The sequence below is a fragment of the Pteropus vampyrus genome, unplaced genomic scaffold (assembly GCF_000151845.1).
Source record: "Pteropus vampyrus isolate Shadow unplaced genomic scaffold, Pvam_2.0 Scaffold53, whole genome shotgun sequence".
NCBI lineage: Eukaryota > Metazoa > Chordata > Mammalia > Chiroptera > Pteropodidae > Pteropus > Pteropus vampyrus.
Genome location: NW_011888834.1, coordinates 7,237,003 through 7,260,004, shown reverse-complemented (window position 1 = coordinate 7,260,004; position 23,002 = coordinate 7,237,003). Strand labels below are relative to the sequence as shown.

The 23,002-nt window shown below is 45.3% G+C and overlaps 1 protein-coding gene across 1 annotated transcript in view; it reads right to left on the bottom strand.

Annotated features, from left to right (window-relative positions):
- PTK2B (protein tyrosine kinase 2 beta) overlaps nt 1-23,002 on the bottom strand; it is a 122,507-nt gene that overhangs the window by 39,169 nt on the left and 60,336 nt on the right. Inside the window, exon 2 of the mRNA XM_023530769.1 lies at nt 11,045-11,282. Within this exon, the coding sequence (XP_023386537.1) occupies nt 11,045-11,245 (201 nt within the window). The 5' untranslated portion in view covers nt 11,246-11,282. The remainder of the gene's footprint in view (nt 1-11,044; nt 11,283-23,002) is intronic.

Sequence of the window (23,002 nt, the reverse complement as noted above, 5' to 3'; positions counted from 1 at the left end):
GGGCATAGTAGTGTTAAATAAAATGGATCATTATTATTGAATGACCATGTGTTCATTTTTATATACTATTTGATTTGATTTGATAATATTTTATTGAGGATTTTTGCATCTATGTTTATTAGAGATACTGGTTTCTAGTTTTCCTTTCATGTACATCATTCATATACTCATTTTATAATTGTAAAAAAATCTCTTTAAAAATAAACATTTAAGTTTAGCTATTATAATAGGCTTGGTTTTGCAAATTAGGGGTAAATAATTCATAGTGAAATGATAGGAGCAAATATCATCTTTCAACTTGAGACAAATACCATAGCTTATGCCTATGTGCTTGGCTCACGTGCTATCAGGTGGGGATCTCACACCCTACCGATAGGCTTAGCTTTTTAAGAGATGAATAAACTCCCTGTAAAATATAGAACTCTAAAATTAAAATGCTGACAAGACAGTAAACATCACAGGGCCAAAGAGAAAAAGAATGGCCAAATTCACTCAGGTCTTAATGAAAGTTTAATAGATATATTGCCTCCTAGATCCTAGAAGCTCATATGTGAAAGCAGACCTCACCGATGTAGCCACAAAAATAAAATCTACAATTCTACAGATACTCAAACATCAAATGTTTATTCGGCTCACAAAGCTTAGGCTGGAATTGTAGAGCCTTAAGTAAATTTAGAAATCACTTAATTTGACTCTGTTTTTAAACAAAGAGACCCAGGGAGGTCAAGTGACTTGGCCAAGGATATACAGGGAATTCTATTTTAAACCAGCTGAAATTCTCTTAACCCTCCTACACGTCCTCATTTATGAATGCCAATCTTCCCTCCAGTCAACTTCCAATTTTGTCTTTATATCAAGTAATCCAAGAGATTACTGGTCTCATTCCAGTACTCTCTAGGCATCAGTTCATTCATTTGTTCATTCGTTCATTCTGCAAACATCAACTGTGTATCTATTTTGTGTTAGGCTCTATATAGGCATTGGGGATGCAGCGGTGAACAAGACACAGCCTCTACTCTCTGGGAGAGCAGTTCTGTTTAGAGATTGACAAGAGGCAGTGGCTATGCAGCCTGTCAATCACTAAGATGGGGAAAATGAGACCGCTATGGCACCATCTTCAACCACCTCATGTCCATCTACAGACTTCCTCTTTCCTTCTGTCCCATCCAGCCCTCTCCTGCCACCCTTTCATAGACCCTTGCTGACTCAGTATCTTGTGGTTCTCAGACTCTGTTACCAATGACTTCATACCCTAGGGACTCCACCATCTACATGATTGCTGATCATCCTTCCCCAGAGAGTGTGAGACAGATGGGTGTCCTGCAGACAGACAGGGTCCTGCATGTCCTTTGAGGCAGTGATGGGTCTCAGAACCCCTGAGATTCTAATTCAGTAAATTTGGGATGGGACTTGAACATTTAGTATTTTAGAAACTCTCCAATGACTCAGATCATCTGCCTCATCTGGGAAGACTGACATAGTGGTTACACGAACCCATGCATCTGCCTGCCCTATGCACCACACTTCTTAGGTAATTGCTGCCACAGACCCAAGATGCCACTCCCTGTACACACCAGGTCAATCAGAAATTCTTTCCTGCTGGAATTTGGAAATGAGACATGGAATTCTAGTCAGCCTCTGCTGGCTTTATAACTGGAATCCATCTACCCATCCAATATCCATCCATTCATCAACTATCCATCCATCTTTAAATAATTTCTCATCAATGAATTTAGCAAATTAGGAGAACAAAAGGGAAGTTCCCTCTCATGGGGCTTATTTTCTATTAGAGAATAAACAATAAACAAATAAGTATAATAACACCTCTGATAAGTGCTAAGAGGACACACAAAGCCAGTAAGGGCACCAGGGGGCTGCTATTTTACATGAGGTGGCCAGCAAAGTCCTCTCTACTAAAGGAACATTTGCATAGATCCCCAAAGGAAGCAAGGGAGAGAGAAGTGGCCTTGTGGGGGAAGAGTCTTCCAGGCAAAGGGATCAGAGAGCACAGAAGCTCCACAATGGGTATCTGTGAGGCCTCGGTGTGTTTGGTGCATTTGAGTGACTATGAAGAGGCCAGTGGGGCAGTGGGGGAAAGGGCATGAAGGAAAGTGATAAGAGAAAAGGTCAGGGAGGGCTAGGCCAGGCTTGGCAAATGTTTTCTGTAAAGGGTCAGGTAGTAAATATTTTAGGCTTTGTGGCCATATGGCTTCTGTCACAACTACTCAACTCTGCTGTTATAGCTCAAAAGCAGCCATAGATAATATACAAGCAAGTGAACGTGGCTGTGTTCCAATAAAACTTTATTCACAACAATGGTGGTGGGCCATATTTGGCCTGCAGGCCATTGCTTGCTGACCCTTATTGTAGGCCAAGGTAAGGACTTTGGATTTTGAGTGAGACAGGCAGCCATTGGAGTGTTTAAAGTAGAACAGTGATCTGATCTAAGCTATACCTCAAATATATCCCTCTAGCTGACCTGTGTTTTGAAAATTCACCATGGCTGCTACCTATAGAATGAACTGCAGGGGGACAAGGGCAGAAGCAGTTAGGAGGTGAGAGGTAAGATATTCTGATGATCTGTACCAGGCTAGAGGCAGAGGAGGTGGTGAAAGGAAGTGGTCAGAATCTGGATATGTTTTGATGGTAGCACTGACAAGATTTCATGACAGATTAAATACAAAGTGTGAGAGAAAAAGAATTCAAGAATGACCCTGAGGTCTCTAGCCTGAGACACAATGAACTGTGAGAACAGAGCTGCTATCAATGGAACTGGGAAAGACTGGAAGAGAAGTAGAGCTTTAGGAGAGGATTATGAGGAGTTTGATTCTTCACGTAGAAGTTAGACATCCCATGGAGATGGCAGACAGGTGGATGTGTGAGCTGAAGTTGTGGGAGGAGATTGGAATCAGTATCATAAATTCGAGCTCCATTGGTTAAAATTAGAATTTTAAGCGATGTGACTAGATGAGATCACCTGAGGAGTGACAAGGCATCAGCATGTGGCATCACAGAGCCTGACAGCGTCACAGGAAACATCACTCCAGGGTACAAGCAGGCTACAGGATACCTGGCAACTGAGAATCCTCAGCAACAGTGTGGAAAAGAGATAGACTTTCATCAGCCCGTGCTCCCTGGTCATTTCCTGACACTTAGCCTTGCTTCAGTGTAGGTGTGCATATGTGTGCAGAGTGCTCGTGCTCACCAGCATACTGTATACACGGATCTGTGCCCATCTGAATGGGGGCACCAGAAACAAACACTGTGATCCTAACTGAGGGCTGCCATGCGCTGAATGGTGGCCCCTAAAAGATATGTCCGTGCCCTAACCCTTGGAACCTTTGATGTGACCTTATTTGGAAAAAGGGTCTTTGCAGATAAATTAAGGATCTCAAGATGAGATCATTCTGGACTATCTGAGTGGCTCCTAAATCTAATGATGTGTCCTTATAAAAAGCACCCAGAGAGACACACAGAGAGAAGGGGAGAGAGGGATGTGAAGACAGAGGCAGAGATTAGAGTTGTGCAGCTGTCAGCCAAGGAAGCCTGGAGCCACCAGAAGCTGGAAGAGGCAAGGGAGGACCCTCCCTTAGAGCCTTTGGAGGGAGCACAGCCTGCCAGCCTCTCCACGTGGGACATCCAGCCTCCGGAACCGTGAGAGAATACGTTTCTGTTGTTTTAAGCCACCACGTTTCTGGTAATTTGTTACAGCAGCTCTAGGAAACAAATACAATAGCTACACACGTTATGAGTTCTCAACATACCTAAGGGATAATTTTTTAAAAGTGATGAATAAAATCATAAAAGTTAGCATGACTTGTTCCACTGTGGAAACATTCATTTTGATGCAATAAAAACCTCTGTCTAACAAGGACATTCAGCAATACAAATGCCAGATTAAAAATAGAAATGTAAGCACAGGCACCTGACTGCTAATTTGTCGATATAATAAATCTAGTCCCACAGATCAATAAAGAGAGGCACAGAGAGCTCTGTGTGTTTGCCTCGTGCTCCCCACTGCAGGTGTCTGCGGGTAGGTGCGCTGGCATGGTGAGCACACACAGGAAATGGGGAGGGGGTGCAGAAAGGAGGGGGCCTTCGTGAATGTACTTCTTTTTATATCACTGTGAGTCTCTGTGGTATCGGTTTGTGGTTTCCTGGCTGAACCCCTCTCTCTCAGGTTTTCAGGGACTGTTCTCATGTATAAGGGGCTGGTCTCATGTGGCTTCTTATTGTCTTTAGGGTAACCTTTCTTTTAGAAATGGCAACTTTGCAGCACAGGTAATCATGCCTTCCCTTCCTCTCACACCTCAACCTTGTGGTCTTGCCCCTAGACACATATGAAGGACGGTAGCAGGGACTGTTCTGGAAACGAAGAACCTGAGCGGATGAATCGTGGGCTGGAGACTTTTCCTCTGATCACACAGAACAGCTGGCCCTGCGCCTTTGTTCGGGCGGCCATAACAGAGCACCAGAGACTGGGTGGCCTAAATGACATTTATTTCTCACAGTTTGAGAGGCTGTGAAGTCTCAGACCGAGGTGCCAGCAGATCTGGCTCTTGGTGAGGGCACTCACTCTTCCTGGTTTGTGGACAGCCACCTTCTCACTTGCCCTCACGTGGCAAGGAGAGAGATCTGGTCTCTTCATCTTCTTACGAGGACACTAATCCCATCATGGGAGCCCTCATAACCTTATCTAAACCTAATCGCCTTCCACAAGCCCCACTTCCTGATGCTATCACACTGGGAGCTAGGGCTTCAACATATGAATTTGGGGTTGGGTGACACAAACATACAGTCCATAACATCCTATGTCTAGTTAAGCGATAGGTTTAAACTCGAAACTAACTGGTATGATTGGCTGATGAGTTACAGGAAAGAATGATCACAATTTCTGAAATCTGCCTCTCTGGGAATATTGTGGAATGTATCGTGTGACCACTGAATTTACAGGAGAGGGCAGTGAGTACAAGCATGGGCAGAGCAGGCTGCATTTGGGATTGGACTCTGCCCTCCTCACACATCAGGCTAGCAGTACCTGCCAGCTAACCCTGCAGGCTGGGAGGCCTGCTGTGATGGAGGGGACACACCTGGACCTGGCTGGAGGGCACAGGATGTCTCAGTCTGTGTTCCTCCCAGGGATGTAAATGCAGATTCTAAGTGGGTAATGCTTCAAGACAAAAAAAGATGAATGCTGAATGTGGCTTTTCAGCATGGTAGAGTATGGCTAACAAGAGGGTCTTGGATGTGGGGGCCATGCCTGCACCCTCAGAACCACACCGTATTACAGACAAGTGCCTATTTTTCTGCTTAAGATCCTCCTGTATGAGACACAGATGGTCCAGTGATGGACAGAGATGGGCCCATGTGGAGAGTGGGTCAGCCAGAGAAGGAAAACGCCATGGGCCAGCAAGTCAGGGTGAGGCGGAGAGAGGAACGAATGTTGCACTCAGAAGTAGGTGACCATACAATTTATTCTCCGACTCATAATGCTCTTAAGATCGGAAGGGGCACTGTCAAAAGTCTTCCTGGGCAGTGTGTAAACTAGAACTGTCTGAGACAAATCAGGATATATGCTCAACCTACACAACTTACCCCAGAAGAGAGTGAGAGAAGAGGAGCAGGAGGAAGGAGAGGTGGGGGGTAGGGAGGGAGGGAGGGAGGGAGGGAGAGAATAGAAATGAGAGAGGCGGTAAGAGTCAGAGAGACGCCCTGTGTGGGCACGTCTAGGTGGCACTCTGCTAGTTGTTTACAAAGTGTTATCTTAACCCCTTTCCCAGACAAGCAAATTAGCATGTTAGAGAAATATATAATAATATAAGCCTCCACTTGCTCCAGAGATTCAGAGCTTCCAAACAAACACAATTTCCAATGAATATCAAATGAAAGAAATGGAAAATCAAGAAGAGCAAAATGCATTTCTCATTTGGCACATTGCTCAGTTCTCTTCAACACCTGTCTGATTTCTTTTGGGTCCTAAGTACAAAGGCCAGTGTTTATTCACACAGCTTTTAGCAGAACAGACAAAGCATCATGAGGTTATTACATTCGCACAGAAAGAAGTTGAGAATAAAAAGAAAAAGGTGAAATCAGCGAGTATGCATGGAGTAACTATGTTTTGGAAATGTGCTACCACATGGACGGTGCCAGGGCGATTCTCAGTCACTTCTCTTTGGTCAGACACAGCTGGATGGTGGGAGGGGAGAGTCTTAGGCAGGGAAACTGGACTCAGCGTCCACAAACAGGCCCTGAATAGCAAAGCTGTTGTTCCTCGACGTTTGGGCTGAGCAATTTTGTATCCCATGCTCGCTCAGAACCTCTCTTCCTGTCAGAGTACTTGCCTCCACTTGTAAAGGTTCATTCATTAGCGTGAGTCTACGTCAGATTCACCCTTGGCCTGGAAGGCCCATGAAAGCAGGGAGTGCATCTGCGTTTTGGGCCATGATGATATTCCCCAGGTCATAACAAGCATGGTACAGATACATAGGAATGGATGATGAAATTATTCAGGACTCTTTCTTAATGATCTCACCTACAGCCATGGTTTCAACTACCACGCAGAGGCTGACAACACTCAAATGTCTATCTCCAGCCCAGTTCTCTCCTCCAGAATCATGTATCAAACAGTCTACTTAACATTTCCATGTGAAAATGTTAGAGCATCTCAAGTGCACGTGAAAGCTCCAACAATGAACATGTGAACTCCCTAGTCCCCAATTAGTTTCTCCTCAAGTGTTCATCTTAGGGAGTGAGACTCTGTCTACCTAAACCAGGGCTGCCAGTCTCAACACCTCCCTCTTCTCCGTTTCTCCATCTCCTGCTCATCAACAAAACTTTTCATTTCCATCTCCTAAATTCTCTGGATTACAATTACTCCTCTCCATAGACCACGGTGGTTAAGGGTGCAGGTTCTGAAAGTGGGTTTGTTGGGTTTGAAAATAGTCTCCACCACTTGCTAGCAATTTGCATAACTCCTCTAGATCTTATTTCCTTATATACAAAATAGAGATGATAGCTATATGGTTCATAGGGTTCTTTTGAGAAGTCAATAGGAGAATGCATATGCTGTGCTTTCAAAAGTGCTAGCTATCATCACCACTACCACTTACACCTTCAGCAGGAGCACTACCATCCCACCATCATCATCACCATCACCACCATCATCGTCGTCACCACCGTCACCATCAACACCATCACAAACATTATTATCACCACCATCATTACCATCAACATTATCATCACCATGGCTACAATCTTAATCTAAGCTCCATTACCTCTCACCTGAATCACTGCAATAGCCACCTTACATCTCCCCATATCCATCCGAGCCTTCCTCCAATCTATTTTCCACTATGTAACCCAAGTGATCTTTTAAAAATGCAATGTCATGTCATTCAAATGCTTAAACCATATCAGTGACTTCCCACAAGAGATGGGGTGAAATCCAAAATCGTTAATCTGGCTCAAATCGCCAAACTTCGCTATTCTTTAGCCTCAAACGTGCCATGTGCCTTCCCACTTCGGAACCTTCACGCACGCTGTTCCCTCTGCCAGGAACACTGTTTCTCTTGCCTTCTCCTCTTTCCTTCTCTCCATAATCATAACCTCCCTGAAATATTGCTTATACTCATTGTCTCCACTCTCCAACCTACTGCAAAATGGCTTCTGCCCCCGTCTTCCACTGAAACTGTCCGGCAAAGGTCATTATGGAACCCATTCCTGAGGCCAATGAACCTATTTTCAGCCTTAACTGACTTGACCTTTCTGAGTGTCTGCCACTGCTAACCACTCTTTCCTCAGTCTCCTTTGCCTTTGTCTCCCCTGCCTATTTTTTTTTGGTTCTTTTCATCATTCTCTGGATGATTCATCTTTTCCCTTCATTTGCTTCTCTTTCTCTACCAGACCCTAGAAGTTGATTGCCCATGGTTTCCTAATTGGAACTCTCTTTCTCTCGCTCCGTTCTTTCTCTGTGGGTGATCCAATTCATTTGCATGGTATCCATTGCATAATGACTCCCAAATCCTCATCTCTAGGTCCTTTATCCCTCCTGAGCTCCAGGCCCACGTTCTTCCATGTGGGTGTTTCATACACACAACACATGTAAAGCTAAAATCTCAGAACGCCTTTTCTTTCTCTGTTGGTAGCTCAATGAATGGTACCAACACACATTCAGTTGCTCAAGCAAAAACTTGAGTCATCCTTGTCTCCTTCCTTTCTCTCCCTCCCTACAGTTGTTAATCATCAAATTCTGTTGACTCTGCCTTCTTAGATGCTCTCAGATTTGTTCACTTGTCTTTGTTCTCAATGCCATTTCCTTTCTTCGCTCAGGCTCTCATCATTTCCCACCTGCAATGTGGCCACAGCTTCCTAATCCATCTTCCTTTCACTGGCCTTTGCACAATCTGTACCACTGTCAGAGTTTAGGGAAAAGAGAACTAGTGGTCCAACTTTTAAAAGAAGGATTTCTTAGGCAATTAAGCAATATTTTACTTAATGAAACATCCTTTCTGCATCCTTTTCTTAGTGATCCATCAAGCATATCTGTGTATTCAAGGTTCTGAGAAGTCCTGTTGTAAAGAAATCTGTTCCGAATTGTATAAATAAGTATTCCTCAAACTTCTTTGACCATAAAACCCCTCCTCCAGGACACACTTCTTAACATCTTACAGGATATTATGTACTGTTTCAAAACACAAATCTGATCGTCTTCTCTATTTGAAAATATGACAGATAAGTGTATAAACACTAAAAGAAGACAGTTTGAACTTTATTCTATGGGCAATTAGAAACCCTTGGAGATTCCTAAGCCAAGTAACAACCTAATACCCTTATAATCAATAGCTTCTAATGACCGAGCTCCTACTATATGTAGGTGCTTCTCATCTATCATCTCTAATCCTTACAACAAATAAGGCCACACGTGGGCATGATCCCCAAGTGAGGAGACCGAAACCAGCTTGGTTAAGTCCTGGCTCTAAGGCCATATAACCAATATTGGGGGAGCATCATCTGGCTCAAGGTCTAGGTGGCTTTAAAGCCATGGCTGTTTGCAATAAATAGGTGGCGTTTTGCCTGCAGGACAGATTGGAAACAAGAAGAACCAGGAGGCTTGGACATAAATTCTTGGGCCACCACTTCTTTTTTATTCTTCTCCACCTCTGTTCTCATATTCCTCCAGATAATGCCTCTGTGCTAGCCGCTCCTCTTAAACTTGGGTCTCATTGCCCTTGGTGTAGATCTGTTGTATATTCTCCCCTTAAGCACTCAGCAAGACATCAGATGGCTCTAGCAAAGCCTCTCCCATGCTTAAAATCTGTGTGTTTCTCCCTAATGGCTGAACAGCTCCAAATTCCTCAGCCTGGTAGTCTAGGCCTTCCCTTATTTGCCACCAACTTTTCCTTTCTGATCTTGACTTTGGACACTTTTCTAAATACAACCTATGCTCTAGCCTAACCAAGCTACTCACCGTTCAGCAGCCTCCCTGCCTTTGTTCTTGCTGTTCCCTCCTCACAGAAAGCCCTCTGCTCTCCTCAGTGCTGCTGCTTCAAATCTACCTATTCTTGAGGTCTCTTTTCACTGTGACTCCACAGAACACATCCTGATCCAGGCCAACCAGATACTTTCAGATTTTCAACGCAAAAGAGCAGGGGCGTGCCCCCAAATTTAGAGATCTGGTTAACTTCTGAAAATTACACTAATGAAACCTACAGTGAATGGCATCAGGTATCTGCGAAGATGAAAAATCCCAAAAGAAGACTCAAGAAATAGTTAAGGAGATAACAAAAACACCATTCTGGAAGATGGCGCCCAGAGTTTGCTCTCAGGACGCAATTGCACCCACAGATCTGGAACCATGAGATGAGCAAGCAAAACCCGAATCAAAATCAGTCAAGGAAACAGAGGAATAACCAAATCATAATCAATTGTGATAACTGGCCAAGGCAGTGACCTAATCAATTACATTCTGCTCTGGTGTATTGAAGCATAGCATGTGCTGTAATAGATGGAAAGCAGCCAAGGAGACAGACATGTACAGGCTGCTGCCAGCGCTAAGCAGAAGAGACACTCACTGAGTTTGGGGGATACTGCCTTTTAGAATGGGGGAAGGATTGCTAACAAGAGGATTGGAGATAGTTCATCCGGCTTTCTCCGGCCTGGTTAGTTATCCCGAAAGTCCCCTGATTCCTTTGTTTGAATTACCAACTCACCAAGAAACCTTTTGAGAACCAATTTGGCTTTTTTTTTGCATTATCAGAAAGGAATATTCTGGGCAGTGGAAAGAGAGGTCCTCATTATATCATCGGGCTGTTGGGAGGATTCAGTGAGATAATGTATGTAGAAGAATGGATCCAGGCTATCCACAGTAATAAATAAATACAGGTGTTTAAAATCAATCAATATATTGTGACTCTGCTTCTGATGACAATTTCTTATACATTTAAGGTGAACTGGCTACCTGGTGTCTAGGTGCCCTGATGATGGTGGGCACTTGGACTTCCAAAACAGATTCTGTGACCCTGGATGAGAATGAGCCAATTGAAATATTGCTTTAGAAAGGGCCTGCCAACCATCCACCCGGTCTAGGGCACCTCTAATTCAGTATCATCCTCTAAATGTCCCACCAATTTCCATGTCTAAGCACCCAGAACATCTTATACAATTTTTGTTCAATTTTCAAAGCCTTCACTTACCTATCGAATTCCAGCTCCACCAGAATATAAATAAACTCTTTGCAGGTGGGGGCTCTTATGTCCCTTGTCGCTACTCAAATATCATAAATATTTAATGAGTTGAATCAAAGACCAAGTAAATACATGACCTGAGGTTCAAAATAAGGCTATAAAATCTGCCTTCAGGCTACTGAGGAAGTAGTAGCCTGGCAAGGAGGCCTGGAGCTACAAGCTGAGAATTTCTCTCCTGGTGTCCCCACCCCACGGGCAGATATAAGAGGGCCTGTTAGGCTGAAGAAGGGCCGCTCAGCTGCCCAGGAAGGCAACAGAGAGACAGATGAATGGAAGGAGCAGGCACCGCCCAGCACACTCACCCGGATCTCAGTCTGCACAGTGCATTTAACCAGTTTGAAGTTCTTCCCAGGATTGAAGCTGTTGCTATAGAAGCAGACCTTGAGTATCCGCACGTCTTCCTTTTCCACGTCTACTGGCACCACCATGGGCTCTGGGGGGCCTTCCGGCCGCCGTAACGTGCCCACCTTCACTCGGCTCAGGGGCTCGGACACCCCAGACATCCTCTCAGAGGGCAGCTAGGACCAGCACATCGCAGTCCTGTGGAGACAGCAGAGGGACAGCCCTGAAGCGAGTCTGTGTAGACCCATATGCCTCACCCCCGAGGGACAGCACCCACCAAGCTGAGGCCCACACAAACAACGCATTCTCCCATTCCCAAAAACTTCCCTTAAAGGCATCAGGATTTATTGACTGGGGGAAGCTGAAGCACAAAGGAACAGTTTGCATAAATACCCGGGTATCAAACCCAGACTCGGAACTCCCAGGCTGTGAGCTCTCTCTTCTAGAAGCCCCCTCTCTCCATTCCTTTTCTCCTCCCACACTGGCTCCTAGGCAAGGGGCCCACACTTTGCAAGCACAGCTGTGAGAGGAGGCGGCCACAGCATGGTTCCAAGGCACAGCTGAGCAGAAAAAGTGAGGAGAAGGACAGGAGAAAATAGCAGGAGGAAGCAGGGACAAGGAGAAAAACTGAGAAGAAACAGAACTGGAGAATGGGTGGCCTGGAGGGCACCGGCACAGAGAAGGCAGGAAAGGGCCCAGGTCGGGGCCCAGGCTATCGGCTGATGGCTTGGTCTGCCCCCTCCCAAAGCCACTGAACTTTCTGGGCCAGAAGACTCAGTCTCACAGAAACTCAATGAACAGCACATCATTCACTGCATACAGAAGAATTCAAGAGGAACAGCATTCAAGCAGCCCAATTTGGAAGGTCTTTCTGCTGGGCCCTTAGAAAGCCCACCCAGTTCTGATGACAGTTCGGTTGACACTCATATGGACAATTAGAATCCTAAGAATCTTTACTTCACCCTGAATCTCAGCAAAATTGGTACTCCTGATTCAACACAACCCTGCTGGCTTTACTCCCTTCTGGTCTAAAGCAGGAGTGCCCGAAGGAAGCAGTAGAAGTTCTATACTCAGACCGGTAGTGTCAGTCTCGGCTCCACACTAGGATCCCATAGGAAGGTTTTAAGAAAGCCTAAATCCAGGCCCTGTGTTTGAAGATTGCCACTGAGTTGGTCTGTGGGGAGGCCTGGAGTTGATATTTCAAAGTTTCTAAGGATTTTTCCAATATTCAGCCTGGGGTGGGAACCACTGTTCTAGACTAAACTTTGCTCTCACCCTGAACCCATCCTTACGGAAAGATATCTCCCTTCCAACAAGACAATGGGATTTTAGAGGGACATTCCTAGGACAGGAGTTGGGAGCAAAAGGAAAGAGTTGCAAATATTACAATGCAAATGTGGAATCAAATAGTTTAGATGTGGAATCAAAGTCTGTGTCTGTGCATTCACACTCTGCTGGGCACTAGAAAGGAAGACACAATCATTAGCTTCAAAGTCATTCCTCTCAAAAAGCCAGTGTGTATTATGAGACATGAAAGAGATGCTGTGAGGATGAAGGAAGGAGCAGGGTATGTCCCTTCCATCGGGGGCAGGCAGACTATAGGCAGGGCACCAGACTGAGTCGACAGGGCAGCTAGAATTTGGGACGAGACAGGTAGAGAAAAGAATATCCAGTCTGCTTCATCTAATATGAATATTCTAGAAGTATCTATGCATTCTCAACAAATAGCTACTAAGCGTGTTCTGTGTGCCAACACTCTGCTATGTACTGGGCACGTACCTCAGTTTCCCCAGATCCTCAATAAGGAATCCAGAAGAAGTGGCTTGCAAAGAAATCCACTAGAGGAGTGGGAAATGTGTGACAGGGAAGGGAAGACAGCCAAAGGAGGGTTATCGACTGAGTTATCATCACTTGGGCAACTGCAGCATAATTCTGCAGAACTACCTCTCCCAGGGAGGAAGGGGCCTGGGCATGCATACACCACTTCTTACAGGCATCGTTCCCGTGGTTCAGCCAGTTCTCCATAAGAGCAGAGTGGACTTGGGAGGCAGAGAAAGTCCTCAGGCACAAAGATGCAGATGCTGGCAGGTAGAAGAAAGCAGGAAAATACTGAAATGGTAAGGCCCAAGGGGATATTAGAGTGGACAATGACAGCTTTGCTACAGGATATGAAGATGACACAAGGGTGTCTTGCCCCTAAAGAGCTTATACTCGTAGAGACAAACCTTTATTTACATACAGGTAAGTAAATAACACACATAGATCAGGATCTACTGTGTCTACTGAGCCAGGGGCCCCATGACCCCTGGGCATCTGTTTGTATAAACTAACTTTCAGGCGGGAGTTTCATGAGGCGGCTTTGCGAAACAGGTGTCTAAGATAGGAAGGAAGTGGAGTGGCATATGGCGTCTGTTCCCAGGGACTAGATCCTACTAATGGAAGCCAGAGGACCTACATTCCAAAGGCCATTTGGAAACCAGGGGCACAGTCAGTGCTTTCATGTTGGCCAGTGGCGACATGGACTCAGAGCTGGAAAGAAGGGCATTATACCCCACATCTCAGGTTACACCCCATGGCTTCTGGGCATCCACAATGAAGGGATGGTGCTATGCCCCCTGGCCCAGGCAACATTCTCACCCAAAAGATGCCAGTGCCAGCAAGGACACAGGAGACACCCCAAAGATTCCCGGAAGTATCAGGAAAGAGTTTGAGAGAGAATATTAAATGCAAGAGATCTGGCTGGTGCAATCTAGGAAACTCCATTTTCACACATTATGAGTGTCACTGGCTAAAGGGAAGAGCAAAGGAATAAGCCCTCCCTGAAAGGCAGGACACAAGAGCCTGGAACAGAGAGTAGGGCAAAGTCTGGTGGTAGTGGTGGTGGTGGTGGTGGAGGGTGTTAGACCCCCACAGGGCTTTTACACTTGTGCAGCTACAGCCAATAGTACAGTGAAATGTGGTGCCTTTAAACTTGAGAGGTCAAGAGGATATAAACACGTAAGGAGGATATGGAGCAACAGGAACTCTCACTCATTGCTGGTGCAAACTCGGGAAGACAGTAGTACAATTTCTTACAAAACTAAACGTACCCTTATCATACAATCAAGCAATCATGCTTCTCAGCATTTACCCGAAGGAGTTGAAAACTTTTGTCCACACAGAAACCTGCACATGGTTGTTTACAGAAGCTTTATTCATAACTGCCCCAACTCGGAAGCAACCAATATGTCCTTCAGAAGGTGAATGGATAAATAAACTATGGTACATCCATAAATAAACTATGGAATATTATTCACTACTAAAAAGATATGCCCTATTAAGGCATGAAAAGACATGGAGGATCCTTAAATACATACAACTAAGTGAAAGAAGCTAATCTGAAAAGGCTGGATACTCTGTGATTCTAACTGTATGACATTGTGGAACAGGCATAACTATGGAGACAGTTAAAAGATCAGCAGTTGCCAAGGTTTGGGGAAAAGAGGGATGAATAGGGAAAGCACAGAGGATTTTTAGGACAATGAAAATACTCTGTATGATACTGTAATGGTGGATACACGCCATTGCACATTTGTCCAAACTTATAGAATGTACAGCACCAAGAGCGAACCCTAATGTAACCTATGGGTTTTGAGTGACGTGTCAGTGCAGGTTCATCAGTTGTAACAAATGTACCACTCTGGTGGCGGATATCAGTATGGGAAAGGCTGTGCGGGTGTGGGGGCAATGAGGTACGCAGGAAATCTCTGTACCTTCCTCTCAGTTTTTGCTATGCTCCTAAAACTGTTCTAAAAAATAAAGTCTATCAAGAAAAAAATGGAACGCTGAGAAACCACAGACTGAGAGTTGGCCCCCGTGCCCAGCCTGACTGGGCACTTGTCTAGCCCACTTGGGAGCCAGCCCTACCCCCACACTGACCGAAGAGAAATATTCATAGTCTGCACCTAACCGAGCATGGCCCACCCAGACTGATGCCTGGAGGATACTGCTTCCTCATCTTCATCAGTCTTCCCTGGCCCTTGAAGGAGCTGTCATTCACAGTAGTCAACATGGCTCCAGTCGAAATATTTTAGCAAAGACATTTCAGTCACCCAGGATTTTCCTTTACCTTCAGCCTGATGCAAGTATCTCAGGTCTGTCTTTAGTCCCGTGGAGCAGTAACCTTGGGCTATTTATTTCCAAAATACTTACAATTAAAAATCTTTAAAAGAAACCTAAGTGCTTTGCACAACAGTCCTGGGAGATGGGTATGGATGATAATACCTATTTACAGATAAGAAAACATATTCAAAAAGGTTTAAGCTATCTGTCCAGGGTTCATGCTTCTTAAATAGCAAACTTGGATCCCAAAGCAGCTTAGAATCCAAGTTCAAAGTATTTTCCACTTTCAAACCTGACTTTGAAGAAGATAGTACCTCTTGATTCTACTGAGGTTGGCACAAACTCCATGCAAGAAGAAATTGCTTATCCCACCACTGAATATCCCCAGTCTGTGAAGAACACTGAGCATTAACCCTTCCCAAGCTAGGACTTGGTCATGTGATCTCCAAATCCTCTGACTCTCAACTTGTGAGCCAAAAGCTCTGCCCCTTTCTCCAGTCCAGACCTGGACCTCAGACTGGCAGTCCCTGCTCCCTGCACCCTGGCCTGTCCCAGACTCCATGAGCAGTGTCAGAGGAGAGAATGTCCCAACACACTAGCAAAAATCCTGGCTCTGAGCCATTGTGGGCTCCAGCTTGCCTTCCAACCCCCAGATCTGCCCAAGTCAACATCAAAGAATAACAAACACAAGGAAATGGGCTCAAATTAAAACAGGAAAAGTTTTGATTGGCTATAAGAATGTCTTGGCCCAAACCGGCAAAGTGTACTAAGGGAGGCTGTATAATCTCTGAGTCCCTTAAGTCTTCAGGAAGAAAATAAATGACACTCTTCCTGAATGGCAAGACATTTACCTGCCTGAAGGAGGGGGGACTGAAGCAGGATTCAAGTCTCTTCAGGGCGTCTGTACCTGGCATGGGAAAGATGTCAGGGTTACAGGGGTCAATATCCCAGAAAAATATAATCTTATACTTGAGGACACTGGAGTGTTATGTTACGTCTTACTGAACACATTCTGTGTGCCAGGGAGTTTATGTAGACAATCTCTGAGTCTCTAGAAAAATTCTACAGGATAGGCAGTGTTAGCCTTAGACCTTAGGAGAGGACACTGAGGCCTAGAGAGGTGACCTTGTCTAGACCACACATCTGGTAAGTGGTGAAGTCTGAAGGATACCATGTTGCCTAACTCGGAAGTCCATCGTGAGTAACATCCCACACTTGTGTGGCATGGCAGCCCCGAGGACACGAGTTTTCAACCCAGGTTTGATGAGTCAGATGTGTGTGCACCTTCTCTCTGACATCATGCCACCTTCCTGACTAACGGTCCCTTTTCCACGCTCCCCCAAATCTTGGGCAAAACTTTCAATTCTCAACACAATGCATTTTACCCTTGGGACTCTCAGCATCTGCTCTCACATCTGGTTTCCCAAGCTTCAATGTCAATCGCCAAAGACCAGAGGGCTGGTGTCATGGCTGTCCTGCCACTGTGAATAGGAGTGAGTGCCCAGCTCTGCCACTGATCAGTTCTGATGCCTTGAGACATCAGGGCCAGATGAATCAGAGTCCCCAAACAGCAGCTGGTAGGTAGATGATGGCCTCTGATAGTTCCTCACGTCCATGGCAAAAAGTGAAAAATAAGGACGCTGTAGAGAATTCATTATGAATCTCAATGTACCCCATTTGAAGGGCAGTCTTTTATTCTAACAGTATGTCTTCTTACACTTTGGGGGGTTTCCAATACCTCATATACTTATGAAATGACAAGGGCAGTCTTTGGTAATTGACAGCAAAGCTTGACCTCTCTGGGAACCAGAAGTGAGAGAGACACTGGGAGCCGGAGGCTAAAGTGCACTGTCTCCAGGATCAAATGTTCTGCCACTTACCAGTGGTGTGATCTGGACAAGCCATCTCACTAGGCCTAGGTTTCTTCTCTTGAGGCTTGAGGCCAACATTACCTATCCTTCAGAATTGTCTGGAGAATCAGAGATTACTTATGTCAACCCTCTGGCACATGTATTTTTTTTTAAGGTCTGTGACTTGGCAGAAGAAAGAATCAGAAAGCCAATACTAGCCCCTACTTGTAAAAAATTAAACTGGCCAGTAAGTCCAGGATCAGGTGGTTCTGGCAGCCGCTTCTGTCTTCAGTGCTCTGAGGCTGCCTTTCTGCCAATACCCGCCTGCCTCCATCTATCTGCCTACCTCAAAAGATCACCACTATGTCTTAGTCTTTGCTCACACGTAGGGCCATCATCTGCCCTTAGAACACCACAGAAGCATGGAAAGAAGCCTCATGGGAGACTTGAAAACGCCAGCCCTTTGGATCTCACAGAAGCCAGAATGTCACAAGACATACTTTATTTCCACTCTGTCTCTGAGTCACTTCCTCTTGCCAGTTTCCACATCAACAGAATGGGGAACACATGGCTTTCCTCTGCAAAGGCCTGCTGAGAGCAGCCATTTAACTAATTGGCAGTGACCTTGCAGTCTCGGGGAGCCAGGCCTGTGTTTCTGGGCAAGCTGGGTCCTCCCCAGCCCAAGCCCTTTCAGCCCCCCAGTTCCCTCACCAGCATTCTGTCTGCTCCAGGGCTGCCTAATCCATCATTTGACTAATCCCTTCTCCTCCTCTCCAGGCATCCCTCCCTATTACCTTGCAAAAGAAGGAACCAGAAAGGTTGTGATTTAGCTATAATTCAATGTAATTCAAAAACATTTATTGAGACTCTATCACACTTTCAGCCTTCCACCCCCACACACATTATCTACACAGGATCATTCTGTTGCCAGTATCCGCCAACCTGGAGGCCAGCTGACTTGGGGCTGGCTCTCGGGGGGCAGGAGGGGAGCAACCAGGATGCCTTACTTGTCCTTCTTTGTTAACAGAACCTCTGTTCTCTTCACTAGTTCAAGGACTCTGACCCCTGCAACTGGGCAGATTTTTCTTACCTCCTTTGTGACCTCTGGGCTCCACTGCTTCCCCAGTCCTTCAAAAGTTCATCCACCTTACTCCTTATTTGCCAGTTCATGAGTGATTTTGACTGACCTGTTTTTCTCTCCTTCCTTCTTTCCTTCTCCCTCCCTCTCTCCCTCCCCACTCCTTCCCTCCCTCCCTCCCTCCTTCCCGATTCTCCCTTTCTCCACCTTCCTCCCCACCCCTACCCCCCATCCCTTCCTCCTCCCGCCCCCACGTCTCCAGCGGCACACCAGATTCTGGACATACCAAGAAAAACAGAGGAGGGAAGAAGGTCCCTGTCCACCAAAGACTCATAACCAGTAGAGGAAAAAGATGAAAACAAAACAGCCAGAGCATGATATGGGCTCTAATAGGGTCTAAGCTTGGTGCCAGAGGAGCACAGACAAGGACTTGTAGGGGCCTGGGAAACTCCGGCAAAGGCGACAGAGCAAGATGGGGAAACCACATGAAGGGACATAAAGCCGGCAAGGAGGGTGGTAAGGAGTTGTTGGGAAATGAGACGAGACAGTGGCAACATGCTAAGGAATCTGAACTTCGCCCTGTGGAAAAGCAGATTTTCATTTTAAAAACTTAAGTTCTGGCCCCAAGCGGAAGCACAGGCATGAGCCAGGAGGCAGCGGGAGCAGTTTGGATGAGGCTCTGGCACGTGTTTCACAACTGGCAATCCGGGGAAGAGACGACTTGATTTGTAGCATTTGCCAACATCTCTGGTGTAAATGCTTCCATCATGGCTGACGTGAGCTACCGATGTGACCTCACTGAAAGCGGCTTGGGGAGAAACAGATGCTGCTGGCCTGTGAGAGCTGCTTCCAGCGCGCCCCAGGGGAGGGCACCAAATTTCAGAGTCACCTGCTGCAAGCCTGCCTCTGACCCGGATAGCGCCTGGTCCCAGAAGCAGTATCACCACCCAGCACTTCAAGACAGTGAGAGTCAAGGGGCACAGAGAACAGAACTGAAGATACATACACATCTTCCTCCAAGGAGCTTCCGTTACTCTCCAGTCTTCTAAAAGTCGTAATTTTCAAAACCACACTCTGTCATCTCTTACCCCAAACTAAATTCTCCAACCTTTCCACTGCGAGTCACAGTCTCTGACTTTTCCTTCTCTTCCAGCCTTCAACCTCAGCGAATCTCACTTCCCTATCTGTGTACGTTACAGAGTTGGCTGTTGAGCGGGGAACTTTGGTACTATGACAAATCGATGCTGCAGTTGGGTGGTTAGCTGACTTCTCCCCAACTTTCTTGAAAGGTTAATGAGGAGGCCAGATGACAAGGTCATAAATTTGTAATTGGTCAAATGGTTTTTCCCCACGGGTGCTGATCAAGTGTCTGTATTAACCTAAGGACTGTTGTTTTAATTGGCCCTTGTTCTCACCTTTTAATTTGGCATTAAGGAGTTTGTGGTTATCAGATAAGAAGCACCATGTCCAGCACAGGACTGGGAGAGATCATGACTTTTATTACAGGCCTCCAATGACCCCGGAATCTACACAGGCCGGCAAGACACACCAAGGGTAACAAAATGCAACTGGTGAAATGGGATAAATGTGAAGTTCTTCATATAGATTAAAAACAAAAATTTCTCCAGTCTGGGATGAGAAAGGTGTGGTTTAGCAACAACATGGATTAAAAAAAAAAAAAATGGGGCTTAAGCTAACTGTGAACTCACTGTTAATCACTGTGATATGGCTGCCAAAAAAGTTCATGCAGTGTTAGGGTTACCAGCACATTCCTAAGATGAGGACCATGATTTCCCTCAGGGCTCTGCATAGAGGTGACCACATCTACACCCAGCCAGCCCAGGGCCTGGTGGTTGGAGAGGCTATGCTCTAGGGTGAGGACATTCAAAGCCCTTGGAGCCTGGAGACCTTGTCACATGATGCAGACCCCAAAAGCTAAAGGGAGAAGGGAGTCCTGAGAAGTGATGATGGGATTGGTGGTTTCAAATGGTTTTAGGGCTGCCATGCAAAAGACGGACCTGACGCCTTCATCCAAGTCAAGGTTAAAACAATGTGCAGCCCACAGACAGGAGGGAAGAGGATCTCTGTTTGCATCCCTTCCTAGTGTGTTGGCACGCCTGCTATCTTGCTGATATCTCCCAAGGCAGATGCTACTCCCAATTGAAGGATGAGGAAAAGTGACTGAGCCTCCTGCCTAGGGTCACCTCTGTTGAGTGGTGGAGGTAAGACAAGACTCAGATTTCCCATCTAAACCCAACAAACAGAACCTACAGCCCGTGTTCCATCAGCGAGCCCGCCACTCAGGGCTCTGTCTCCATACATCAAGGTTATTTCTGTGCCAAAAAGAATAGCTCAGAATCCTGCTTTCCTGATGTGGCCCCCAGAATTCTGCCCAGACAGAAACTTACATATAAACTCATCAGTTTCTAGGCATGCGGCACTAAAAGGAATACTAGCCTTTTGAGATATTAATATGTATAACAATAATGGCAATGTGGAATTTGATTATCTTTTATGATACATCTAATAAGCAGAAAGTACCAGAAAGTACAAGCCCAAGTCTAACAGTACAGGTGTTGTCCCCTCATCTATCATTGCCATAAAAGCAACTAAACCATCTTCTTGAACAAGCTTCTCTACCTGCCAATCCCCAATCTGCTACTCTTCGCAAATCCAGCATACACTACGAATCTGCTTTATGTAAACAGATATCGAAACTATTAAATATGATGATATCCCCCATCTGTATACTGCAGCAATCAGCTTTCATTTTAATGAGAATTGGGTGAAACAGCAATTTAGATGCCCTATCAAGCAAACGAGATGCCACCTGTGTGTGAAACACTTGGGAAAATTAAAAATAGATGGAAAAATCCTCAGCAGTTAAAAATACTAAGGAAAACAACTTTGAGGTACCAGTATAAGCCTATTAAACAAGCCAAGATAATAAGAGAATAGTAATAAAATCTTATGTTTATGAGCTTGAAATAAAATGGGTAAAATGGCCAGTTGGTTCAGAGCTGACTTTCTGAAGAGCAAGTCAGTTAAATATAAAATAACTCACATGTATTGACCTGGTCACCCAACTTTAGGAAATGCCCCTCCACACAGATATCTAAAGGGGTGGGCATGGACTATTTGCACAGAGATGTTCAGAGCTATACTATTTATAATAAATAGTGAGATAGTGAAATCAGAACAAAATACTCAGGAAGAATTCTAAGCAATATCGAAAATGATATGATATGCCAATCCCCAATCTGCTACTCTTCGCAAATCCAGCATACACTACTAATGATAACAATATGAGCAGTGGTAATACATGATAATATTTATATAAAAACTCTATGATAACAATAGGAGCTGTGGTAATACATGAAAATATTTATATAAAAATGTTAAATGACAGAGAATGGCATTAACATATTGATTGTAACTACCTAAAAATGCCTCTACATTTAGAATTACACACAGTTAAAGATCTTAAGTTCTTTTACTGTTACACTGGTTAAATACATATTTATTTCTGCCTTCTTTCTGTCATTTCCCTCAGCTCCCCCCTCAGACACAGTGAACCCTGGGATACAGAAAGTTATCCTCAACTCTAGGCCTTTCTCCAAGAGACCAGAACAACCCGCAGTTCCTCCGGGGCGTCTTCGCCCCACTGTGACCTGATTTCCTCTCCATCTCCGACACCCCGAGCACAAGTCCCCCTTCTTCCTCCACCCCTGCACTTCTGAGAGATAACAGCAGTTAACACAGAGCATTTCTATATATTGACCCTGGACCAGCACTTTACATGCACGGTGAGCCCATTTGGTCCTAATAACAAAGTAGACGCTGTTATCATCCATTTCAGATGAGGCAACTGAGGCTGCGCAGAGAGACTTCCTGAAAGTCACGCAGCAAGTAGAGAAGCAGCCTGTCGTTCAAACGGAGTCCGAGGGGCGCCAGGTGTGGTCTCGACTGCCACGCCCTGTAATAATCTAGAGTCTGAGACTGCCCCCGAAGGAGGCTTCTGCCCACAGATACCCCCAGGGGAACGTCTTCTGGGCTCTGGATTCTCAGAGAAAGAAGAGTGAACTGTTGGACCTGAAACATCGCCTCAAACGACGTTTGGTCCTGTTGCGTCTTCACTCTGGCCACATGCACATAAGTCAACACAGATACTGACAAAGATTCTCTCCTGGACCAAATTTCCGTCAGCCTCCTCTGAGCCCTCTGTTCGACTAGGCACAAACCTCAGCTTCTGTCTCTGTCCTTGTAGAGTCCAGCTTTAGCAAAAATCCTGCTCAGTAGATTTAGCCAGAGTTCTCCAACTTCTATAACTGATTACTCTTGATATCCAATCAAATTTCTGACCCCGCCCCCATCCCCTGGGTAATATCTGATCACTTTGGCATGCCTTCAGCCGGAATAGTTTAGGTTAATTTTGAAAAGAATTATCTTACCCTCCAGTAATTTTCCATCTACCTTCACCCTGCTCCTTGGCTGTAAACCCCAACTTTCCTCCACCTTTTCTTTTTTCATTTTCTTTCAATTTTCTTTTAATTTCTTTCCTCTATTGTAAAACCCCATTGTAGTAGCCCCATGAATGAAATCTGCTTTACTGTTGTTAATAAGTGACTGAATAATTTTTCTTTAACAATATATACGTATGTACGTACATATCCCAAGCCTTAGTCCCACTCTAATGAATGGAGACCTTTGGGGCTGGGGCCCAGCCATCTGTATTTTTAAATAACATCCCAGGTGATTCTGACACTTACCCAGGGAGGGTGGAGAACAGCTAGTTTGGCCCTTGTCTCACTGGGGAGCACTGCGCTTCAGAGAGACGGAGATGCGAGGACTTTTGGCTGAACCCCAGACTTCCCACCCCTAGGATGTTG